General features: G+C 42.2%; 3 protein-coding genes across 5 annotated transcripts in view; 2 read left to right on the top strand and 1 right to left on the bottom strand.

Annotated features, from left to right (window-relative positions):
• The first annotated feature begins 1,060 nt into the window (after nt 1-1,060).
• Nucleotides 1,061-14,593, top strand: RRN3 (RRN3 homolog, RNA polymerase I transcription factor). 2 transcript variants are annotated; one of them, XM_027684268.1, is made up of 18 exons: nt 1,061-1,078; nt 1,519-1,627; nt 2,037-2,093; nt 3,113-3,202; nt 3,290-3,419; nt 3,861-3,920; nt 4,337-4,400; nt 4,606-4,675; nt 6,302-6,400; nt 7,022-7,117; nt 7,558-7,693; nt 8,516-8,646; nt 9,676-9,806; nt 10,414-10,598; nt 11,090-11,198; nt 11,621-11,773; nt 12,632-12,719; nt 13,116-14,593. In XM_027684268.1, exons 2-18 carry the CDS (start codon nt 1,535-1,537, stop codon nt 13,272-13,274), a joined length of 1,851 nt encoding a protein of 616 aa, XP_027540069.1. In that variant the 5' UTR covers nt 1,061-1,078; nt 1,519-1,534; the 3' UTR covers nt 13,275-14,593. The 2 variants fall into 2 exon arrangements, with proteins under 2 accessions (XP_027540069.1, XP_027540068.1); XM_027684267.1 differs by lacking the exon at nt 1,061-1,078 and adding an exon at nt 1,391-1,409.
• Nucleotides 14,594-15,976: 1,383 nt separating this feature from the next.
• Nucleotides 15,977-22,049, top strand: NTAN1 (N-terminal asparagine amidase). The gene is made up of 8 exons (XM_027684312.1): nt 15,977-16,134; nt 17,090-17,192; nt 17,280-17,345; nt 17,932-18,040; nt 19,032-19,105; nt 20,344-20,397; nt 21,196-21,249; nt 21,759-22,049. Exons 1-8 carry the CDS (start codon nt 16,054-16,056, stop codon nt 22,031-22,033), a joined length of 816 nt encoding a protein of 271 aa, XP_027540113.1. The 5' UTR covers nt 15,977-16,053; the 3' UTR covers nt 22,034-22,049.
• The window catches only part of PDXDC1 (pyridoxal dependent decarboxylase domain containing 1), a 28,531-nt gene continuing 25,931 nt past the window's right edge, over nt 21,247-23,846 (bottom strand). For both annotated transcript variants that reach the window (XM_027684310.1, XM_027684309.1), the window contains exon 24: nt 21,247-22,576. In XM_027684310.1, coding sequence (XP_027540111.1) covers nt 22,448-22,576 — 129 coding nt within the window. In that variant the 3' untranslated portion in view covers nt 21,247-22,447. The remainder of the gene's footprint in view (nt 22,577-23,846) is intronic.

Here is a 23,846-nt window from a genome sequence, read left to right as displayed (position 1 = left end):
CTTTTGGGAGTGAGAGTTGCTGGAAGGGAGGTAATTATTACAGGAGCAGTTTGTGTAGAGAATAAGCCAAAGTGTTTAGCTGATTGAGAGGGTTAAGGTCAAATAATGTCACGTGTTGCTGGAACTAGTTTGTGTGAATTGGTGAAGTAAATGTTATGTATTCAACCAAAGTAAATTTTGAGGAGTTTGGATGTTACTGAAGAACTAAACAGGAAACGCATGTCCCTGTTCATACTTATCCAGGTAACTCTAACAGTAGTACTTGTGTGTGTGTATACAATGCTTTGAGAGGAAAACAGACCTAGCCTACAAGGAGAGGATGGAAGCATCCAGAAATCTCGCTTAAAGTTCCTGTGCCTCTGTTCTAGCAAATGTATAAATGCTTCCCAAGGTCAAATTCCGTTTTGTTTAGAGCAGATTCTTGGCCTTCTTTAGTCTCAACTAAAGTTGTTCGAATCATTTAGTTTATCCCTCCGAACTGCAGTGCTAGGTTTGAGTTGGAACCCCTGCACGTCCTGGCCGGCCGTGCCCTTGGTGTCATCTCTGCTGTCACCGCTCGGGGGGAGCTGCCCGCGGGATCGGGGAGCGCTTGCTTGTGCCAAAACTCGGCTTCGGATCGCTCCACCGTGGCGTTATGGATAAACCTGGAATTCGGCTTCCCTGCGCCCTGTTACCCTCCAGTGCTGGGGTCTGCTCCCACAGTGCCGTCCGTGGAGCTTCCCGCTGCTCCTGCCCAGCTCCATCCCCGCGCACCGGGGCGAGAAGAGCCCGCTCTGGACCCGTTCAGCTGTTCCAGCCGGGGCAGCGTCCCCTCGCCCGGGAAAGGAGGCACTTCAAAAAAGGTGCTCCCAGATGGACACCCGCTTTGTAGACCTCCACACTCGCAAGAGGAGGCGGCTGGTAGCAGACGGCAGAGATTTGCAAGAGTATAACGTGCATCTTCAAATGCGCATAGACTCCTTTAACTCCGTGCTTGAGGCTTATAAAGAGCAGCTGGGCTACAACTTCAGGGTGACAAACAGGAAGCAAATTGTGGATGCAAGATGTAAAATTCAGCAAGTGAGCAGTTATGTACAAGGCAAGACATGTATTTGGGTTCACCCTTGTGTTAGTTAATGATCCGGCTCACTCGGTCCGCCCGCACCACAGCGGGCGGGGGCAGAGCCGCGGCCGCTCCATCCCGGCGCTCCCTCCCGCCGCTCGGTGGAGCCGCTCCGTGTCCCGGCGCTCTGTGGAGCCGCTCTGTGTCCCTGCTCTCGGTGGTGCGAGGGGCGGAGCGCTCGGCGTTTCCGCCGCCCCGCGCTGCCTTTCCGCCGGGGAGCGGCATGTGGCGGGGCGGGGAGCGGCGCGGGCGGCGCGGGGCGCGGCGCCCCGGGCCCCGGTAGCGGCGGGCGCAGTGCCACCGCAAGGCAAGGGGGACACCGGGGGGGAGACCCTCGGGAGCGGGGCGAGGGGCTCCTCCTGCTGAGGAGGGGCCGGGGGGTGCGGGCGGTGCTCACGCCGTTCCCCGTCCCGCAGGCGCGGGGCCGTGGCCATGCTGGGAGGGGACGAGTTCATCAGCTCCCCGCCCAGGAAGACGGTGCGGTTCGGGGGGACCCTCACCGAGATCCTGCTCAAGTACGAGAAGGTGAGCGAGTGCGGCTCCGCAGGTGCTTCCCTTGCGTCCGGGCTACCCCCGCTGGGTCCTGGGGGGGTCATTCAGGGCGAAGAGTTGTTTCGCCTTACACAACGCCGTGTGTGAAGGCTTAGGGAAAAAACCTGAACGCGGTGGAAAGGTTTGCCCCGTGAGTCAGCCTGGGTGGGTGTAAAGCCGGGCTTATGCCAAAGGGTGCACGGGGATCCCAGCTGTGTCTGCAGGGAGAGCAGCTGAACGTGAGCCAACCCTCGCTGTCTTTCAGCACCCTGTTACTTGAGCTGTCTCTCCCTTGCTTGTGTTCTTAATGTACCTGCTCAGCAATAATAGGTTGTTCAAATATGTTGATGAAATGGGTATATTTTGCTGGAAAAAAATTGAATATTTTTGTTTCTCTTGCTAGGGTGATACCACAGATTTTGAGTTGTTGAAGCATCAGCTGTCAGATCCAGACATAAAGGTAAGAGTTTTCATAGTCAGGAGTCTGATGATTTAAAGTTCGTCTGTCTGAGTGTAATCATCAGACAGGTCATTCTGGTGCTTACACAAATCCTTTGCTTTAAACATTAGGTGCATTTGATAGCTTTTTGCTCTGTGGAAACTTTCAGAATTAAAACTCTTAAATGTGAAAAAAAGCAATTGTCTATTTATACACATACATATATGCAGGATCTCCATAAATGGTGTCTCATACTTAGTGACTCTTTGCTCTTGAGTGATAAACCTTTGAGTCTGTCCTTGTTCCAGATACCATCTTTCTGTCACTGATCCTTGATTTTAGAGCTACTTCTGTAGATCAAACCATGGTTTCTCACTTTAAGCTGCACCAAATTTTGCCTTCTGTTCTCACTAAGGACTTGTTGAATTAGGCAGTAACATACATATGCATTTAGTAGTTATACCCAGAAATATTGTTTCGCAGCCTTTCTGTACAGCGGCGAGTACCCACCACATTTGCTGTCCTTTTTTTTCCCCTTTTAATTAAACCACAAAACAGTGAACAGAGTGCTGCAGGAAGCACCATGCTATAGAGAGTTCCTTTTCTCTCTGAGAGGACATTCTGCAAAATGTTTTTAGCAGACCTTTTGGAGCATACAGGCAAAGTCAGCGGATTTGCTACTGTTTCAGTATCGTTTTAAGACTTGAATGTCCCTTCTGCTTAAACTAGAGGAAAAAAAAAGAAAAAGAAGATTGAATGCCATTTTTTTGAAGTATGTTCTGTGTGAGTGAGGTTTCATGCCTTGCTCAGTCTGCAGCTGAAGCCCTCCAGGCAGGCTGTTGGTTTAGGAGTCAGTTTGCACATATTCCTGCATTCAAGAACTTCCATTGGTGAGAACATGAAGAATTTCCTCACATATTAATGTGAAAACAATTTCTATTTACAATCTTAATGTTTGACTTTTAAGGATTTTGTTATTTTCTACTAATAGGTAATACTGTTTATTGGAATAGTTATCTGTTTTTTCTGCTTATTTTAAGGATGCCCAGATCATTAATTGGCTCCATGAATTTCGAACTTCCGTTGCGTATTTGACCAAAGAGCTTGAACAACTGGTCAACATTTTGCTGGTAAATATTGGTTTGCTACCTGGAAAGATTAAGAGTTTAGTACTCAAAACATCTTTCTCTGACATCTTGATCTTTGCTTACTTTCAGAAGCTGCCATGGTTGAGAAGGAGCCGAGAGGTAGTGGAAGAATATCTGGGTTTTCTTGGCAATCTGGTGTCAGCACAGACTGTCCATCTCAGGCCATGCCTCCGGATGATTGTGTCACAGTTTGTCCCCCGTAAGTTACTTTTCTCTTCTTTGTTTGCTTATCAGAATGTTTTCCCCAGATAAATTCTGTGTAAGTACAACATGACAATTAATTACTGAGTCATTGGGGTTTTTTTTCCTCTGTTCAATTGGGATACAGATAGTTTTCTGTACCTAGATTTTAGAAGGCATATTCTAGTGGCCAACACAGATCCTGTTCTGAAGAAGTCTTGGAAATAGATGAACTGTGTAATGTTATTCCTACTAAAATAAACTAACAGCTGCAGTGAGGATCGTGTCAGGTGTCCCCAAGAGCCTTCTGGTTCTCTGAATAAAACAGTCTTTTAGAAAGTCTTGTGGCTAATTTTTATGCTTTAGTCCTGATGGAGACTCTAGTGCAGTGTGTTTGGCATTGAACCTGTTACCTGTAAGATTTGTACAGTTTTGATCTAATAATCTCCCTTTTTGCTAGCTCGGATAACCATCAGAGAAGACGACGTGGACATTTCAGATTCTGATGATGATGATGAAAGTGAGTATAAAGGAAGCATGGCTTATATATGCTGCTGTAAAACCTTTACTGAATAAGTATACAGTATGTATTGCTCCTTTTTTACAAAATTGACTCAGCAGATATGAGTAAAACATCAAGAAACAGTACATCCTGAAATAACCAAGTCAAAGTCCTTCTTGTACTCAAGTCAGTGGTGTGCTGACCCACTCCTTGTTACTTTCAAAATATTCCTGTTGGTGCAGTATCTGTAGGAATAGAATATGTAGGAAAATATTCCCTATCCTAGATTGTTTCAAAGCCAAAGAATAGTTAGGAGTTGTTTGGATTCCATTTTATTTACCTCAATGTACATCCCCCCCCAAGGAACATTTTGGCAAATGTGGTTTCTTAGTTTTCTGTAAACAAATGCATAAGAATATTTTTTCTTCCTCTAGATGTTTCTGAAAACTTCGATACATGCCATAGAGCTTTGCAAACTGTTGCAAGATACGTTCCTTCGTAAGTATATAATCCCATGGCTTTGTATATCCCTTCCCTTGCAGATTTAAAGCTTCTGAACTGATGATTTTTTCCTCTCTTAGTGGGAAGTATACTACTTAGTTTTATTGCATGTTTTTTCCTAATATTCACTAATTGATGGAATGCTGTCATGGTAATAACCTGTGACTTCTGCATTTGATTTATTTATTTTTTTTAATTATAGGACACCGCAGTTTCTTATGCCAATACTGGTGGAATACTTTCCTTTCATTAATAAATCAGAAAGAACTCTGGTAAGAGCTGTGAATATTTTTGTCGACTTGTTAACTTGTTTTTTTAAATTTATAAATGTACTAAAATAGTATTACAACTGATTTGATGGCATTGAATGCAGATTTTTGAGAGTATTTTTGTATATATAAATATATATGTAATAACCATATATATATATGGTTGTGTCTGTTTAGTATAAGGTTGTCCAAGCATACTGAAGCTCCTTGTGCATAAGCATTATGCAAGTCTTTAATGACATAACTACCTATCTTTTCCACAGGATTGCTTTCTTAATCAGTGCACAGGATGGAGCTCTTTGAGGATGAGTCTCAGGGTTGTGTAGTCAGGAGATGGGTAGGACACCTGTCTCGTTTGTTATCAAAACTGGAGAGTGTTTGTCAGAGGAACAGGGGATTTGATAAGCAGACAGGAAGCAATGGGTGTTATGGGTGAAATCCAAACTGCCAGCAGTGTAGAGCCCTAAGCTGTTTTAGTACAGCTTTGGTTCAGTGCTTACGTGTGGTGAAAAACAAGCTGGAAACTTTTGACAGGGTATGGCTCTTGTGTCATCTTTACATTTACTTGTTCCAACTTGATATGTTGGCACTTGATGTTACAGGAAGGCAGAGCCCTGCTCCTCTAGCCAAGTTCAGTTGGAGCTGTGTTTTGAACACATCAGGTGCTGAAAAATCCCCAAAGTTCTTTGTGTATCTTGTTAGGTTTTTCATTTTTGTTGTTGTTTTAATCCAAATAACTTGAAGCATCAGTTCCTTGTCTCTAAAATGGGGGCATAATAGCTCTTATATGGTGTTAGGAGAAGATTTATTTACTTAGCAGCTCAATGAGGAACGAGTAATGAAAAAATGCATAACTATTTTCAGGGCAAGGCTTGAATGCAGTGTAATAAAAAATGGTCCATGCATTGTTAAATATTTCCAATTTACACATTCTCATTAAACTATCTCATTTTATGTACTGAGCAAGCCAGATGGCCTGTGGAAAAATCATATGTACTCATGTAATTAAAGGTTGTATTATAATGCATATTCACAAAGAGACTGTGGTGTACTTAAGTGTAGTGCTTTACCTGACTTTATGTACCAGCTTGACAGTTCTGCTGTATGAAAGTTGCAGCGTTGTCTTTTGTAGATATTTGTGTACACATGGGGGGCCCATGCACACTCACAAAACTTGTCTGTTAACCTGCTTGATTCATAGTCAGAAGGACTGAGGAGGCAGACCTGTGGAATTCAGAATTGTTGCTGGTATATTATAATAATCTGAAATAAAGATGTATTCGGTCTCACTTTAAGCAGTTCTAGTATAGCTGGTTCTGGATGTAGTGGGGAATAGGCTTCATTTTCCTGCAGAAAGTTTAGACAAACTCCTATAGAAATAACTTTCTTATAGAATATTCACACTCTATCTAGAGGTACTTGGGAAAATTTGCATGGCAGTAATAGATTAAGTAGTTAATTGAAAGTTGATGTTTATACATTAACTTATTCTAGATTGAATACAATCTGTTTAAAGCTATTTCTGGGTCTTTAGATAATAAATTAAGAAACTTGTTTTCTAAAAGTCCTTAGCAGAAATTAGGCTTTGTATTGACATTATTATAGATACCAATTAATTTTGTGTTACAGGAATGTTATGTTCATAACCTGCTACGAGTTACGGTGTACCTTCCAACTCTGAGGCTTCAAATTCTGGAGCTTATTGTTGAAAAGCTGCTAAAGTTGGATGTGAGTTTATTCTGTGTTACCTTTTGTGGATGCTTGGTGTTAAAATACAGAGTAGGAGATTAAATACACTTCAGTTTTAAGCTCGACAAAAAATCTGCTGCAGTAGTGCTTGTGATAATGGGTATAAAACCAGCCAAATTTATACTCCATTGCCAGCCTTAAGATGTTCCCTTAAGATTGGAACTGTATGGTGTGTCCTATGAGTCCCTGCTGGAATGTCCCTGCCAGAGTCAAAACAACTGCTTTGTGGTGATCAGTGCTGATATGCAGAGAATGTGCTTCTCTTTGTGTGGTTGAGTGATCATATCATCTCTTTGAAGTAAAAGGATTTACCATCTTAAAAAAGGCAGGAGGGGTAGCTCTGTAAATGATCAAGGCTTTTTACCTCAGCATACAAACAGTTTGGGGAGAGCTTATATTTGGCAGGTAAAGTTTCAGAGAGCTTTGGAGTGTGCATTTGTGTATGGCATATCATTTCCTTTTAAAATGTTTATTTAGTCCAGGACAAAATCTAGTCAAGAACTTACTCATGTTGTCATTTCCTTTATATGAATAATAATAAAAAAAATGTTTCATATTATTATGGTTAAATAAAAATTATTTTCTTGTTTACAACTGTAGGTTAGCACTCCACAGCAAGATATTGAAGATGCTGAAGAAACTGCTAATAACTCTGGTAGCGAGGAGAAATCTACAGAGGAGGGACTTTTTGACATGGTTGGTTATCTTGTTCTACCAAAATTTTGGTTTTCTCTAGTAAAATTTTCACTTCTGAGGTGGCTGTGAACTAAGTGTAGGAATTCATTATTGCTTTGTTGTTACTGCACTGCACACAGCTCTTGAAACCTGAACAGATAACAAATGATTAATGCGTTCTCAGCTATTGACTTTATTCATGTAAATACCCAGTGTACATGCAGTGAATCGATTTCATTATGTAAAAGCACAAGCAGCTCTGCATAAAGCTAGTTAAAGAATTCACGTTGCTTGGCTTAGTTCACAAAGATTTGCTCATACTGTGTAATTAGATACTACTCTTCTAAGAAAAATTTGAAACTTTAGCATATCGCTGAAAGAACTTTTGTTTCACTTTTCCTGTAATTGCATCCTCTGATGTTGTGCATATAAAAGCTGCTTGTGCCATTTATATCTACCAGGAGGAAGATGAAGAAAGAAAAGGAAACAAAGTTGTCTCTTCCAGTAGTGAGAGAATGGCCCATCCCCTGGCAGAGCGCCTCGACATCCTGATGACCATCCTGTTTTCCTACATTAAAGATGTTTGCTATGTGGATGGTAAGAACACTTGCACTATACCCAAATTTATTGTTTTGCTAACAAGTAAGAACACAAATGAGGAGTTCTTACTTTCTGCTACTGTAGGATAGAGCAGAATTCTGCCAGCAGTGGGCTCTACGCCACATTCCTGCCTCTGCCCAGTGTTACTGCGAGAGGTACAGTTATGACTTTAAAGGTTTAGTCCTCAGTTGGAGACATTCCAATTCCATAAATATGATACTGTATCCAAACTGTGACAGGGTATAAGTGTTTTATCATCTGCTCTACTTGAGTGCCAGAATTATGGATCCTTTCAACAGTACAAGGACTGGAAGCAAATCAAAACAACCAGACACGTCACTCAGTCAGAATTGCTACAGCAAGGCTTTGTGTTAGGGGAAAAAAATGAAAGAATTGTCTTATACTGGTATGTATTAAGGGCTTGACTTCATTAGATTTATATATCTAAAACAGAATATTTAGAAACCATTTTACTGTATCTTCTCCACGTAAGTCAGATGATTTATTTCTTAGTAGTTTTTTTTTCTGGCTCTTCTGAATTAACATATTATTGCAAAATTCGCATGTCTACCAGTTTTATACGTGTGTGCACACAGAGCTATTCTTCATATACAACACCTTAAAAAGCAGTAGAACTGAAGACCTGGGAAGTCTTACTATAAGTATTTTTTACATGTCAGATAAGCTGAAAAGTCAGTTTGACAGTGTTTCTTTACGTACTTCTTAATGGTGTAAAAAGATATAAATACCACTTTTGCAGCACGAGGTTAGGAAAAACCCCTGAAATGTCTCATTTTGTTCTGTTTCTTTGTTGTGTAGGCAAACTCAATATCAGCAACACAAAGGACTTGTATCGGGATCTGGTTTCTGTTTTTGACAAGCTCATTTTACCAACCCATGCTTCATGTCACGTGCAGTATTTCATGTTTTACATCTGCAGCTTTAAATTGGTGAGTAAAAGCTGGTTTTAAAATGCAGTGTCCTCTGTCATTTCTGCATCCTTGTTTTGGCTTTTTTTTTACATAAAATAATTGTTTTCTGCTGTAATTCCAGTCTGAAGATAGCAAGTTGATGAGGATCATTAGCATCTTTGTTTTCTTTTCCTTCTCTGTTACTTCATTCCTGAAGTTTCTCTTTCTGCTTTTGCTCTTCCTGTGTTGTTCATAAACTGCACACAGATGGAATCTAAGCAAATGTGGTTAAAATGGACCTCTTTTACAAGAGTGAGTTTGGCTTCTGCACCCAAGGCATGGTGCTCCAGCACATTTCTTCAGCATCTCAAAAGTCTCTTAAAGATAACTGTCCTGTTAGATCTGATATTTGAAAATCGTGTCTGCTGTTTGTTGTTTCCCCCCTCATTTTCCCATCTCTGTCAACAAACTGTTTTTCTTTCTTTTACACATAAAAATAAGAACACACATGCTCTTTGCATGAAAGTAGCTAAAAGGCCAGTTAAGCTACTGCCCTGTCTCTGATGGTGGTAACATTTGGACAAATTCAAGGAGAAAGTATCTCATGATATTATGCTTTTTGTAAGGATGTGAATTTTTGGCATCATGTACTTGTGTGGCAAAAAAGTTCCACAATATAACATTTAAGATTAAGAATCACTTTTGTTCTCTAAATTCTTTTTCCTGCTATTTTCCTTGGATGTCCCTGACTGCTTCTGCTACAAGACTTGGTGAACAATCATTTCACGTTTACCTTTTTATCACACTTGCTTTTAAACACTTCTGGTGTATCTTTTCCCGATTCTTTCCTAGACTTCATCCCCTTGCTTTTTACAACTGAGTATTATAGAAAGAGACACAGAAGTGAGTGCTCTTCCACCATGTATAGGAATTGTTATTTATTACAGTTACAGGTAGGTTTTTTTAATGATTTGGTTATAGAATATATAGAAATTGAGTATTAGGAATCTATTACTTAAATAGTGTTATCAGTATAACAACTCACAATTTCTATGTATCTTTTTTCAGGGGTTGGCTGAGGCCTTTTTAGACCATCTTTGGAAAAAACTGCAGGATCCAAACAATCCTTCAGTGATCAGGCAGACTGCTGGGAGTTACATTGGCAGCTTCTTGGCAAGAGCTAAATTTATTCCAGTTGTGTAAGTTGTTTTGATACATGAGCAGAACCAAACATTTTGTGCTGATTGCTGAGCAGAATTCACAGAATGCACACACAGTGTTGTCTGCTATTCCCACTGCTTTGCCAGTAAGCCTGAATCAAGGAGCTTGTGTGTCCTTTCAGCAATAATGTTTCAGTATTGGTTTGAAGTTTCCTGGGAAGTTTTGCATCTACAGGATGTAGACTAATGATTGCTGGGATTCATGGCTTACTCTTTAAGGCTTCACTTACCAAGAAGTGCTGAGCATGGGCAGGTTGTGTTGACTTCAGGCAGGGCCATGGATTCCTGGTGTATCTGATGTTCAGAAGCAGGTATTTTTAGTGCCCAATATTTGGCATTTTATATAGACTCTGGGACAGAAAACTAGTGTTCTAGTATTTTAATACAGGTGTATTAAAATATTCAAGCAGATTGGTGAAAATGAATTTTTTTTTGTGGGTGGGCACAGTGACTTTAACATTGAAGTTAGTTGGATTTTGGAATTACCTAATGGACAATGAGATCCTTGAATACTTGTTTAACAGCTTTTCTGCACCATTTCAGGGAATGTCTTTACACTTCTTTTTTCTCCCTTCCTCCATTGTAGCACAGTAAAAGCATGTCTGGATCTTCTAGTGAACTGGATGCATAAATACATTGATAATCAGGATACAGGAGCTAATGCTTACTGTGATGTAGCTCTCCATGGGCCATTTTATTCTACATGTCAGGCTGTGTTCTATACACTTATTTTCCGTCATAAACAACTTTTGGATGGAAACTTAAGGAAAGGTGAGTATATTCGATTTTAAAGGATTCATTTGCAAGTTTTACTGTTGATGTGTTTTGTAATGGTCAGTTCAGTCAAGTATCTGATGGCAAATTTATGCTGTTGTGCTCTTAGGCAAATGATATGGCTTGTACATGTGTTGGGCTACCAAGCTAAATGATCTTTTCCCCCCCTTCTATTGAAAACAATGCTGATAACTGTAGAAAACCACCATGGGCTTCAGTTAATAATCTTCTAATGGGTGCTTCTAATGGGTGTGCAAATTTAGTGTGTGTCTTAGGAGGATCCCTCATGTGTGGCAGGTTATTGTTATTAGAGTGACTTCTCTGCTGAACAAGCTGTGGGCCAGATCTCCACTGGCAGAGAGTGTCCTAGGATGTGCTTCTGCGGTGTTGTGCAGGGTGCAGGCTTGTCACACTGGAAATTATTAGAAATTAAGTTCAGCTTGTATGATATTATTAACCTGTATTTGTCACTTGTTCTTATTTTCAAGGTCTGTCATATCTGCAGAGTTTAAATTTCGAGCGCATTGTCATGTGTCAGCTCAACCCCCTGAAGATTTGTATCCCTTCTGTTGTCAACTTGTTTGCTGCTATTACCAGGTACCTTCTCACTTATTTCAGTTTCAGCTTCAGATCTTGGTGTGTATCTGAAACCAGCACAGTACTAGAACATGGGTTTTGATAGGCACAGTACTGAATATTATCTAAGACATGGACACATGCCCATGTTCCAGGTGTGATAAGTTTATTTCTGGTTCAGTTTTAATGAAAGCCTGCAGCACTGTGATTGCCTTGTGTTGGAGCCAGTGTGATTCTACTCAGAGTAAAGTTGATATGAGTATAGAGGAAGAGAGAACAGGCTCCTTACCTTGTGACTGTCTTGAAAACTCCTAGTATCAGCTGGAAAATGGAAGATAGAAGTGATGTTTGTTAAAAAATAACTTCGTATTTTAATACCATCTGAAATCCTTGCTTTAGGTGTTCTAGAAGTGCTTACCTTTTCTTTATTACCTTTTTTAAAGGAAATACCAGCTGGTGTTCTGCTACACCATTATTGAGAGGAACAACAGGCAGTTCATCCCAGTTGTTCGGAGCGGCACCGGAGGTGACCTTGTGCAGACATGCACTAACCCACTGGACAGCTTCTTCCCCTTCGATCCCTACATCCTCAAAAGGTATGGTTTAAAGATAAACAACTTGTTTCTGCCTTGTAGGAAATAATGAATAAAAACTGTAGGAACCTGTCAGTGTTTCTGCAGTTCACTTTCCTCACTGATCTTTCTTTAGTACTTCTCATGTTACGTATTTTAACCAGAGATGGTCAAAGGTTTGAATTGAAATGTACCCCTCCTGTGACAGATAGCAGTGAAGAAGGAACAGGATCCAGTTTCCTGGAAGGTCTAGTTAATATGTTTGGTGATTTTTGGTTTTTCTTTGTTGTAAGCAGCCTCTAAAATGTCATGTTTGCCTAAATCATGTTTTGTCGGAACCATGGTGGTGATGTGTCCTTTTTTTGTCATTTGGTTTTAGGTTTTTTGCACTGTCAATATATTGCTGCTTGATTGGTGACTTCACCTTATTTAAAATACCTTTCTTTTTATGGTAGAGGGCAACATTCTGGCTTTTTATTGTCTCTTAAAAAACAAATCCATCTCCACAGAAGGGAGACTACTAATAGTATTAAGATTCATATAAAAACAAAAGTTGTTTCTACAATATTTAAAATTTTGGAAGAAAATCACAATTTTTTTGCGAGCACAGTGCAGCTGTCAAAAATACCCAGTTAGGAGTTAGGAGACATGACTGTACCAGAAGTCCTCGAGCAAACCTTTGTGATTTATACCTATCAGCAAAATGGAGGTATTTTTTCATGGGATTAATTGAGGATTAGATAGGGATTAATTGAGTAGTTTGTAAAATCCTAGAGAGGGCTATCAAAATGTCAAAGCATTTTATATTGTATTATTAAAATGAAATATATATAACTTCTACTGAATATATTAACTCATTCTGTGTTTTGATTCCTCTCTCAGATCGAAGAAGACCATTGATCCTCTTTATCAGTTCTGGGAAGAGCTGAGTGCTGAAGATCTTGAGAATCTAAAGAAACCCATTAAAAAGGTAATCTTTCTAATCTTTCCTGGTGAAAACACAGTTTAGCTTTTTCCAAATCTCTACCAGCTTCTTCTATTGCAGGATTATTTTTTTTTTAAAGTAGGTATGAATACACTAAACCGTGATTGAAATTTGGAAGCTTTAGGAATTGATCTGAGCACTTTTCCCCTCTTCTGCAGCACAGGACCCCTGTGAAAGCTTTATGAACACTCTCAGAATATGGACACAATGATGTCACTGGAAAATCCACTCTAGATGTGATTTAGTTCCCATATTTCATAATGAGAGTACATCTAATTCTGTTACCATTCTAATTAGTCATGACAATCGTAGTGTAAATCCAGGTCTCTTAAGATTTGACAGTATCTTTCTACTCTCACTGATCCTTTTAAATTTATTTAGGGTACTTCCGAAGATGAAGATGATGACTTCTTGAAAGGAGAAACCCCTCAAAATGATGGTGTGGTTGGAATTGCTCCAAATTCCTATGAGTCCAGCACCCGGAGCCCCGTGAGCAGCATTGGCTCCCCTCCAGACTGTTACGTGCCGTTCCCTCAGTGACACGGGGCATCAGAAGTGAGAAGGCTGAAAACTTGTGTGCAATGTTTCACTCTTTACAGAGACTTTAGCTCAAATTTCCAAACTGGCAAATGTTTTAAGTAACTACATTTGAGAAAAATTATTGTTTCTTAATCATCAGATTTCTACAGATATGTTATAGTAGAGTCATACGTTGCTAGAAAAGCTTAGAGAATAAATAGGGTGATATTTTGCAAATTTCACATTGAAATGGTTTTTATGACTTAGAAGGGATTTTTTTTTTATAGTTTTTCCTGACTCTTAAAAACTTTGTTTACTAATGTTTCTCTACAAGGTTTTATATATTAGAGGTGAAATTCTGGTATTTCTTCCTGCTGATTTGTGTGGGGGCCAGAATTCTCCTGTCAGTGTTCAGACTCTACTCTGATGACTCTTCTTGAGTTGGTTTCAAAGTAAAGGTGTGATCCCTTGATAGGCAGGCCAGGAACCAGTCTGACAGTGGTTCTTCTACACACAGCTCTTAGGCTTTTCCTGTCTATAGAACAGTACTTGGTGGAGCCACTTGATAGTGGAGTGTACTCAGACATTAAGCACTAATGTTCCTTAAATCTGTAGCTGACACGCACCTTTCCCAGCTATGAAAGTTCAGACATGTAAAAGTGATGATTGTTGGAAGTGTTGAAAATGAGGGGGTAGCTGAATGTATTATTTGTAGATAGTTTTCTCTGGAGTGCTTATGAAGCACTATGAGACAGGTATTTATTTGCAGGATTTGAAGTTTATATGTGAATGCTGAAAATAGGAAAAAAAAAATCTTCCCTTGTGGAAAGAAAGTGATGGTGTCAGTGGTGTCCTTGTGTTGTCCATGTGTCCAGTCACTGTTGAGTTTCTCTACTGAAGTTTCTTGTCTTTTCATGGTTGCTGGCTTTTAGATTTGAGTAAAAATATAAACAGTGGGGAAAAAATGTTATTTGTGTAACATTTAGTTGAACATTTTATGCATTTGGACTGAACTCTAATTGCCCTTCTTTAGAATCTGAACTTGGAGGCTTTCAAGACAACATTTTTATTTGGAGCCAATAAAGAGTGATGCCAACAGTGCAATACTTACACATTCGAGAAAACCCCATTTCTGTATGTAACTGAGGTGCTCTCTGTGTAGCCTGGCTTCTCAAAGCCAGGGTGTTAGTTCTGACAGACTGCAGAAATGAGTTCTGGGGATGACATTGCAAAGTGCATCAGTGAATCTGTTCATCATTGTATAAACTGAGTTTTTGTGTTTAATTTTAGTCCTCTTTATTGTCAGTCCTGAGTAATAAACAATAGATTTCCATCTGAAATAATTGCATTTTCTCCTGGCATGCAAGAACCCTTCTGAGATCAACAGCAAGAAAAACATCATTTCAAATATGCCTTTCAGCTGCTTCTTCCAAAATGAGGCTAAAACTTCTGCAGTTTTAATACCAGGTATGTGATTCAGGAGCTTCCATGTCTCATTAGAACAACAAAAAAAATCCCTGTAAGTATAGCATTAAAAAGTATGCAGACATTGAACTGTCTGTACTGAAGTTGCACAGTTTTCACTTGTTGAAGTGTTTCTGGACCCTCAGCTGTGCCAGCTCTGCTTTGCTCAGTGTAAGTGCAGGCAGGTGTGCTGGCAGGTGCTGGCATTTTGCTAAAGAGACTTTGTAAGTGAGAGGAATGCTGATTTGGAGATGGAATTTTGTGTCACCTGATTCAGTGTACCTTTTGAAGAAAGCGTCTGCTACAGAATCATTGAATGGCCTGGGTTGAAAGGGACCTTAAAGATCATTTAGTTCCAACCCCCTGCCATGGGCAGGGACACTTTTCAGTAGACCAGGTTGCTCCAGCCTGGCCTGGAACACTTCCAGGGACAGTTTACTTTTGTGAAAATGGATGGAGAGGTCGAGCTGGGGTCCTGGGGGTTTTCCGTGGGTTGTGGACAGTCCTGGTACCTGGCTGTCCACTCTCCCTGCAGGGTGAATTAACTCTGCTGCTACCACGGTGATCTTTCTTGCTGTCTTACACAGACAACTGGAGGAAAAATCCCTGGTCTTAAAGGAAAAATGGTCGTCTTTGGGATTGTCTGAAAACCCAATTTTGTGTTTGCTGGAGTGGAGGATGCTGGTGTGGGGGTCGGTCTCTTCTCCCAGTCAACTGTGATAGGACAAGAGGACAGTCTTAAGCTGCGTCAGGGGAGTTTTAGATTGGACATTGGGAAGAATTTCTTCACAGAGAGGGCGATTAGACATTGAATGGGCTGAGCCGGGAGGAGGTGGAGTCACCGTCCCTGGAGACGTTCAAGGAAAGACTGGACGTGGCACCGAGTGCCATGGCCTGGCTGACACGGTGGGGGTCGGTCAGAGGTCGGACTCGGCGATCTCAGAGGTCTTTTCCAACCTAATTGATTCTACGATTTGTGAATTCGGGGCTTTATCGCTGTTATTTCCAAACCGGTTTCATGCCATAACCTACGGGTGACCCCGCAGTGACGGGAGAAGGGGCGGATTTCTGCGAGGTTACCGGGTTAAATCTTCAGGCGGGGCCGAGCCCGGGCGCGTTTCCGTGTTCGCCTCAGGCCCCGCCGAGCCCCGGGCGGTGCCGGGGCCGAGCTCTGAGGCGGTCCCTGCCGAGCCCCGGTCCCTGCCGGGCCCCGGGCGGTGCCGGTGCCGCCGCCCCGCTTTCCCAGCGCCCCGCGCGGCGCCGCCCGGCCCGGCCCGGTGCGGCCTCGGGAGGGAGCACGGAGCCGCCTCCGGGCCCGGGCCCGGCGCTCGCCGAGATGCCGCTGCTGGTGAACGGAGCGCGGGTGGACCTGTCCCGGCCCACGGGGGACATGATCCGCGCACACCCGCACCTCGAGGTGAGCGAAGGGGCCCCGCGGCGCTGCCCGGGGCGTGAACCCGCGGTCGCGGCGGGGCGGGGGCGGCCCCGGGCACCGCTGTGACAACACGGGGGGACCGAAATAAATAAAATCGGTGTCCCCGGGAGGGGCTCGGCGGTGACCGCCCGGGTGCGAGCGGAGCGGCCGGGCTGGGGCTGCCTCGGCCGGGCCCGGTCTGCCCGAAATAACAAAAACTGGCGATAAAAGCACAAGGTGGTCACTGTCGGAAAGGTGCTAACCTCGCTTTCAGTGTATAAATATTATATATATGTTACTATCCAAGCGGCGGACTGCCAGCCAGGAATGCTGAGCAGAGCTGGTTGGGAGGGTGTTTCCCATTAGAAGGTGTTTCTTCGTAGAACCTGAATTTATGCAGAAAACCAGGGCAAATCTGATAGGACTGTGAGGTGTTTTTTGAACCCCCGGGGTGGAAATCCGCTTCCTGCCCAGCGGGTCTATGGTGAAGCACTGCGGTAGTCATAGCCCAGGAATCTGGGTTTTCCCTGCACCAGGCAAGCTAATAGACAGCGATATTTTGATAAGTGTTAAGTAAATGTTATGGATTGTGGCAGTAGAAGGCTGAAACTTCTACATTTCCAAAGTTTCTTGTCCTGATTAAACTTCCAAGATCAGCTCTGGTGTTGTCTCTTGTATAATCTTTGCCAAGTGCAAATGCTTTTTGTTGTGCCTCCATTTTATGGTCTCTAAAACAGGGAAAAGTGTTTTGTGTGTCTCTGGAATGATGGGATTTAACTATTAACTTGATCAGTGACAGGTAAGCAAAAACTTCTCAAAATTCAGGATACTCCATAATCCAAAATACGCGTTTCCCTCTGACCTGAGTCCCTTTGCTTTTCAGAGGTGATGTTTCTGTCAAGCAATGCATACGTCTGAGAATTCAGCCACTGTAGTCTCTGTTACCATTTATCTTTAGGAAAAGGCAAAGCTTCTGAGAAGTCAGCCTGCTCAGACTGTGGAACCCAAAGGCCTCCTCTATGTCCAGCAGAGAGAGTTTGCAGTGACCACTCCCAAAGATGGTGTGTAGGAACATAAACATTTGCTCTTCTACTGAAGTAGTGATTGTGTGAAGGGAGTTCTTATGGTGTTTCTCTCCTTTAAAATAGGTTCTGTTTCTATTCTTGGATCAGATGATGCAACTACCTGCCACATAGTTGTGCTCCGACACACAGGTATCCTTAAAGGACGTTCAGAACAAAACCTGTCCCCCTGAAGTAAGGAATTAGTATTGGTTTATGTGGCATTAATAAAATAAACTGCAGTTACATTTGTGTAAACCTGAATCTCCAAAAGTCACACAAGTATTAACTAAACGACTTGTTCGAAGAGGGGTTGTGTTTGATGTCAGAGGCTCAGCGCTGTGGTTGCTCAGTGAGCAGATGTTTAACCTGCTCTGCCCCTGTGGCCATTGGCAGTGGCACTGCAGCCCTGGGCTGTGCTCAGCAGTGTGGGAGCGTGGGTTTTGGAAATTATGGAGGTGGGATTTGTGGGAAGATCCTCATTACGTGCCTGACATTAGAGATGTTGCCTGGTCCTGCTTAAGAGGGCACTTGTACCCCTGACATGAGCTGTGCTTCTACAATGGACACGTGCAGAGGCTGTTGCCTCATCCAGTGAGCCCGTGTCCTCTGCCAGAGGCTGCTGTCCCTAGAGGAAGGCAGGTGGTGGTGGGTGCAGCTCTTACCTTACTGCAGCAGGGTAATGTGTTACTGTTAACAAAATAGTCACTAAGTCACTGTCTTCTGGTGCCTTCCCCAGGCAGCGGAGCCACCTGCCTGACACACTGCGACGGGTCGGACACTGAGGCCGAGGTGTCGCTCATCATGAGTTCAGTAAAGTCTCTCTCAAACACCACGGGCTGTGGCAGGTCAGCTCTGCTCCTTTCTTGTGTACTGCTTTGCACAAAGGCTGCTGCAGCTTATACAGCGGGGAATTTTTGTGTGATTATATGGGGTTCAGGCAAGGTCACTGTGCAGGAAACTTCTCTTGATCAGCAACCGCAAGTAAAGTGAAAATGATTTCCTTGGTGATGATTTTGGGGCTGTTTTTAGCAGTCCTTTAAAGCACGGTTCTATTCTGAATGGTGTCTCTGTAAAATCACTGTGACGTTTGTGTTTACTGTTTCCCAGTTAATTTTTGTTTCAGATGTGCAAAATTTTCCAAATAACTGTTTAGTTTATATTTTTTCTTCCAGAGTGTTAATTTTGTAAATTCTTTTTGATATCTGAGAATCCATCTGGGATTTTTTTAAGTCCACGTTAAAAAAAAAAAAGGAAAAAAGAGGTGTGTGGGACAGGACAATGGGTAAAAAGCTCTGAAATAGAATTTAGCAAACAAGATTCTTTGTGGATATGCAGGTTTTTGACCCTGCAGTTTGGTGAGAACAAAAACGAAATGAACTTAGAAGATGTGATCTCTAAAACTCATGATTTGTAAGGATTTGTCTTTACACAGACACTTCTCGGAGAAGAACCCTGCTGCATGGTCCAGAATAGTTGTGAGGAGGTCATGGGAACAAAAATCTTCATGTTTAGTTAACCCTTTTTGGGAACTGAAAGGTGGTTACAAAGTCCCATCCAAACCAGAGGTGCTGACCATCAGAGATACCCCTGGGTTAGAATTGCATGTATGTAATGCCTCTTAAAGCTTTTGTTCTGTGCCATTTCCTTATGATCCCTCAGGTGTTGAGAATGGAGTTACCATAACCTGCTGTGTAATGCAAACCAGCTTGGTGCATGTGATTGTAATAAGGCTTCTCTAATGATTGCTTTGCAGTTTGGGCTGGGGATTATTTTGTAAAGCTATTCATTTTGAGATGTCTTTTTAATTGCTGTTTCCTGTTATTCCATCTCTGTTAGGCTGGAAGTGCACCTAGTTGGAGGTTTCAATGATGATAGGCAGTTATCACAAAAACTTACTAATCAGCTTCTTAGTAAGTTCACTTTTTTTCCACTCTCATGTCCAAAAACAATAGTTCTGGCTGGATGTGGGTAAAGTTTGTTTGTCATCTGAGTCTCCAGTCATTTACTGGAAAGAAACGTGGATTTGTTTTGAAGGGTGTTTTTCTGTGCCTGAGAACTTGGTGTGGAGAGGGGTTGGGCTGCTGGGGCTGCTCCATGGGCAGTGTGTGGGATGCAGGGTCTGAACCTGTCATTTTCCCCTGGCTCATATTCCGCTGTGGAGATTTGGGGGGACAGTTCAGCTGGGCTTGACTCCTGGCTTGACTCCTGATCCACTGTGTGATCTTGGGCAAGTGGTGACACTCTCCAAATCTGTGCATGTGGGTGACTTCATTAATTAACATTCAGTTCATACCTTAATGGGATGAGGTAAAATTTAATTATTGTTTGGAATTGCCTGATGAAAAATGTCATCTCTGTTTATAAAATCCATAGTGCAGAGCAGTTATGGCACTGCTTTACTAACAAATTGGAAACATAAAGTACCTGCCTACCTGCAAGGGCTCTGCCCTGTGCTGAGCACTTTGAGTGTGGAGAGGCTTCGGCCCCACTGGAATGGGGAGGGAGGAGGGATAGGGCAGGTGTCAGGGTTGGAGGGAGGTGTTTAAGGGGATAAAACAAAAAGGAAAATGGAACCAGCAAAAGCCCTGAGCTGCAGCCTCATGGCTGTTACACCTGGTCTATGTTATATGAGAGTTCTGTACAGGAAAAGGTATTTTGGTTAACTTATTTTTTCAACCTTCTGATTCTCATGCATCAAGTTACAATTTGAATCAATCATGTTATATTGCTGTCAGAACTTAGAAAAAAAGAGGAATTTTTTCTTGGTGTTTAAGATGTGAAAGGCAGATTTAATTTACACCTAGTGAAAGACTAAGTTTGCTCACTATATATGTAAAATTTTAGGAAAAAACATTTAAATATAAGCTGCTTAATGTATATAGTGAACTAAATCAGAGCTGGTGTGATACCAGAGCTAAACCAGTGTCACTAAAAGCAGTGAGTGGCACAACACTGTTTTTAGCACGTTTTTGCTATTACAAATGGCTCCTCTCTGTAAATTGCTGTTAGTTTGAAGCAAACATGCAAAAGGCTGTTTGCTGTGCCCTCCCCAGGAGCAGTGGTTTAGGTGTGTGCCCACCCCTGCAGTGCCCACCCAGCCCTGCCCTGCCACCCTCACTCACACGTTGCGCTGTCCTTGTTGCCGTAGGAGCGTTTGATCTCCAGCCAGATGATGTTCACTTAGTGACCTTCTGTGTAACAGGTAAGAAAATCTTTCCTTGGGTTTTGAAGTACCCTTAGCTACTGAAATCAAAGGGCAGGGGTCTTTTCATGGCTTTTTATCCGTCGTGTAAGACAGAACAGCACAAGTCCTCCATAACCGTTTGTAATTGTTAGTTTTCTTGTGATCGATGTGTGTGGTGATGGCAGAGAGCCAGTGCAGCAGAATTCTCTCCTTATCAAGTTCTGCTGGACTGCAACCAATAGCAGAGCCACTCGTGATCCTGGCCAGGTTATTTTGGCTCATTTGCCCTGTGGAACAGGCTCTGTACCTGTGGAGATCTTATGAGACAATTGAGAAGGGCATTTGCAGACCTTTGCTCTGCTGGGCTGCTGGACCTGCCTCCCTGCAGGGTCCAGTGAAGTCATTAACTCTTTCAGTTAGTTCATAGTGTGTGATGTCACTTAGAGGAAGTTATTTCCTTTCCTTTATATCATGTTGAGATCATATTTCCATCCTCTTTCCATGACAGTGTTGTTGGTGACTTACATCTTTGAAACCTGGCATCGTGGTCATTTTGCATTGTGTTTTTTTCCCTCTAAATTGCCCATGCAGAAGTGGGGGGCAGTTGGCTGGAGCCAGCTGTTCTGTTTGGAGACAGCTCTGCTCCAGGCCCCAAGCAGACCTGCACCTTCTTTTCCATATTTCTTTTAGGCTTCCTAGGTTTTTTCTATCTTTACAACATCAGATCTGTTGTATGTTATCAGAGAACAACTAAACGAATGCTGCTCACAGAAAAATCCAAAGTCCTACTAGTTGATTTCTTTTTTTTTCTTACAGAACTAAATGATAGAGAAGAACAGGATATTCACTTTCCAATCATTTATGGAATAGGTGAGTAAATTAGAATTTAATTATATTTTTGTAACTGGATGGCTTTTCAGATTCCAATGGTAAATGGGCTCATAGTTAATGACTGGCTGAAGTCCATCCTAAAAGTTACAAGCTGCTGTCAGAGGTGAAGGTAGAAATACTTGTCTTGTGGTACCACAGTTGCACATGTAGGAGGGGCTGTGTACAAAGGCAAGCAGATTTTTTTTCCTTTAACTGCACTTATGATTTTATCAATATCAAGCTACTGCACTTAATTTCTGCTTAGAATTCAACCTTCTTATTGATTATTCAGTGTTTCTTCTAATTAGTTCACGCATCTGTGGAATATTGAAATGCTGTCAAAGGAAATGGAGTAGAAAGGTGCTATTGCAGGCTCAGGGGTCTGAGAAATACAACCGAGTGTGATGGGTTCTGAAGTTCTGCAACACAGTTGTGTTGGGGACATGGTCACTGTAAACAAGTGCCTTGCAGGAATTAATTGTTTCAGTATTTAATCTCTTTCCTCCCAGCTGTGAATGTTAAAACAGCAGAGATTTTCCCTGCAACCTTCCCAGAAAAAGGGCCGGATGAGGATTTGCGTTCAGCCCATGTTTTAACAGGAGCACCAGTGAGTAAAAATAATGGGGGGGGAAAACGGTATTTTTGTCAGAAGGGGAGACCAGTTGGGACAATGAAATATCCAAAGTTTGAGGAAACAAAATCCTTTGGTAGCATTCTCTGGGTTCTGGGTTTGCTGTTACTGTTTAATGTCATGTTTGTCAGAACTGGTTCAAGGAAGGGCTGAGCTGGCCCACGGTCAGTCTGGGGCAGGAGCTGAGCCCAAGGCCCTCAGACCAAGGGAACGTGCTCTTTGCCAGTGTGAGCCCTGTCTGACCCTGCAGGCTCCCTGTGTTCTTACAGCTCACCAACATCTACGATGCAAAGACGGAACAGCTCCGTATTGGGCCTTATTTCTGGGGACCTTTCCCACACGTGGACTTCTGGTTGGAACAGGATGATGCCCAGATTTTACAGGTACCTGAAACTGAGCTTTTTTTTTTCCCCTTCTGGCTGAGTAGAGAGGAGGGGACGCAGTCTGTCAGAACTTCTTCCAGTGCACTGCTGGCCCCGGGAGGGTGGGGAATATCCTTATTGGAAGGCAGGATCTGGAGAACATTGTGCTCTGAATATCAAGCAGCTCTTGCTCTCATCTTCTTTTTCAGAATCTTTCCACGTCGCCCCTGGCTGAGCCACCCCACTTCGTTTCCCACATCCGATCTACGTTAACATTTCTCAAAGCACATCCCTTTCCATCTCGGTCCCTGTTCCCTGACAGGAAACCTCGCATCTACAAAAAAAACAAAGAAGGGTTGTGGGAACAGGTTTGTTCTGACAAGATCTAACCTGGAACCAACCACCACAACTGCTTTAGGGAAGTACAGTCTTGCAAGATGAGCAATTTGTTGTAAAAAGGATATTGCTGGTCACAAATATCATTGTTCCTGTGCTTTTCAAAATAAAATATTTTGATAGAAGTAACTTGCTTTTTCTGCATTACTTACGTAGGAATCAGGGTTTTTGAAGTAAGAATTTGGCTTTGTTTAGGCTCTGCTGCTCCAGTGCAGTAATTTGATGGGCACAGGTAGAGAGGGGGCAGTGCTGGAGACTGAGAAGGTGAGTCACTACACTGGTGTGCACTTCAGAAAGTGATTTTGCACACACAGTGAAAGGAAGCTGCACACACTTACTTAGAGCTTGCTGAAATGTAGGGAAGTGTCCTTCAACAAGAACTTAATTCCAGAGTTATAATTTGAAGAATCTTTATTGAAACATTCAGGTAAGTATCTAAAGAATGAAGCTCATTCCAACAAAACTACTGATTTAACACTTCCAAATATAAAAACATTAAAAATTAATCTTTGTGGTGATAACTTCATCCCCAACAAATTACTCTTATTATTAACATACTTCATTGCACCAAAGAAACCAAGGAGGAAGACTAGTCAACTTAATTGCTTTTGCACTTTAGAAAAATTGCACTGATTTACATAAATTACCCCAACAGCAAAATTAACCTTGTTTGTGGCATCCCAGCCCTGCAGGCTTGAGGAGCTGAGAGTCAAATCAGGTGCCAATACAATTCAAAACCCTAAATTTTTCAGATTATCAAAGTAAGCCCCAGGACCACTACAGCCATTATGGTATTAATGGATACCCATCGGGAGGGGAAGAAAAAACCCAGTATTTGTATCCAGTCCTACAAGGATGGGATGGTTTGCATCAAAATCAGGTGACTCAAGGCTCTGAAAATCTGCAGTGAAGTGATTAAGATGATCCAGGGGGAAAACACTTTTAGACCTTGGGTTTGGCTTTATCCAAAGTAGTCCCAGACACTCTGAAGTTGTGCTGTGCTGTAAATAACCTAAATAGTTTCTTTAGAGTCTGTACAATTCCTACCATAGGTAAGTTACTGTTATTCAAAAAATAAGTGTCGAAACCATCACAAATGTATTGGTTTTTCAAGCTTTACTACAACTATCTTTAAAAATACACAACAGAAAGAACTCCAGTTACACCACATCAACGTGTGCGAGCGGATTTGGTGTCAATGCCGTGCA

Source organism: Neopelma chrysocephalum, unplaced genomic scaffold, assembly GCF_003984885.1.
Source record: "Neopelma chrysocephalum unplaced genomic scaffold, ASM398488v2 Primary Assembly neopelma1_65c, whole genome shotgun sequence".
Lineage (NCBI taxonomy): Eukaryota > Metazoa > Chordata > Aves > Passeriformes > Pipridae > Neopelma > Neopelma chrysocephalum.
This window is presented reverse-complemented; position numbering and strand designations above follow the sequence as displayed.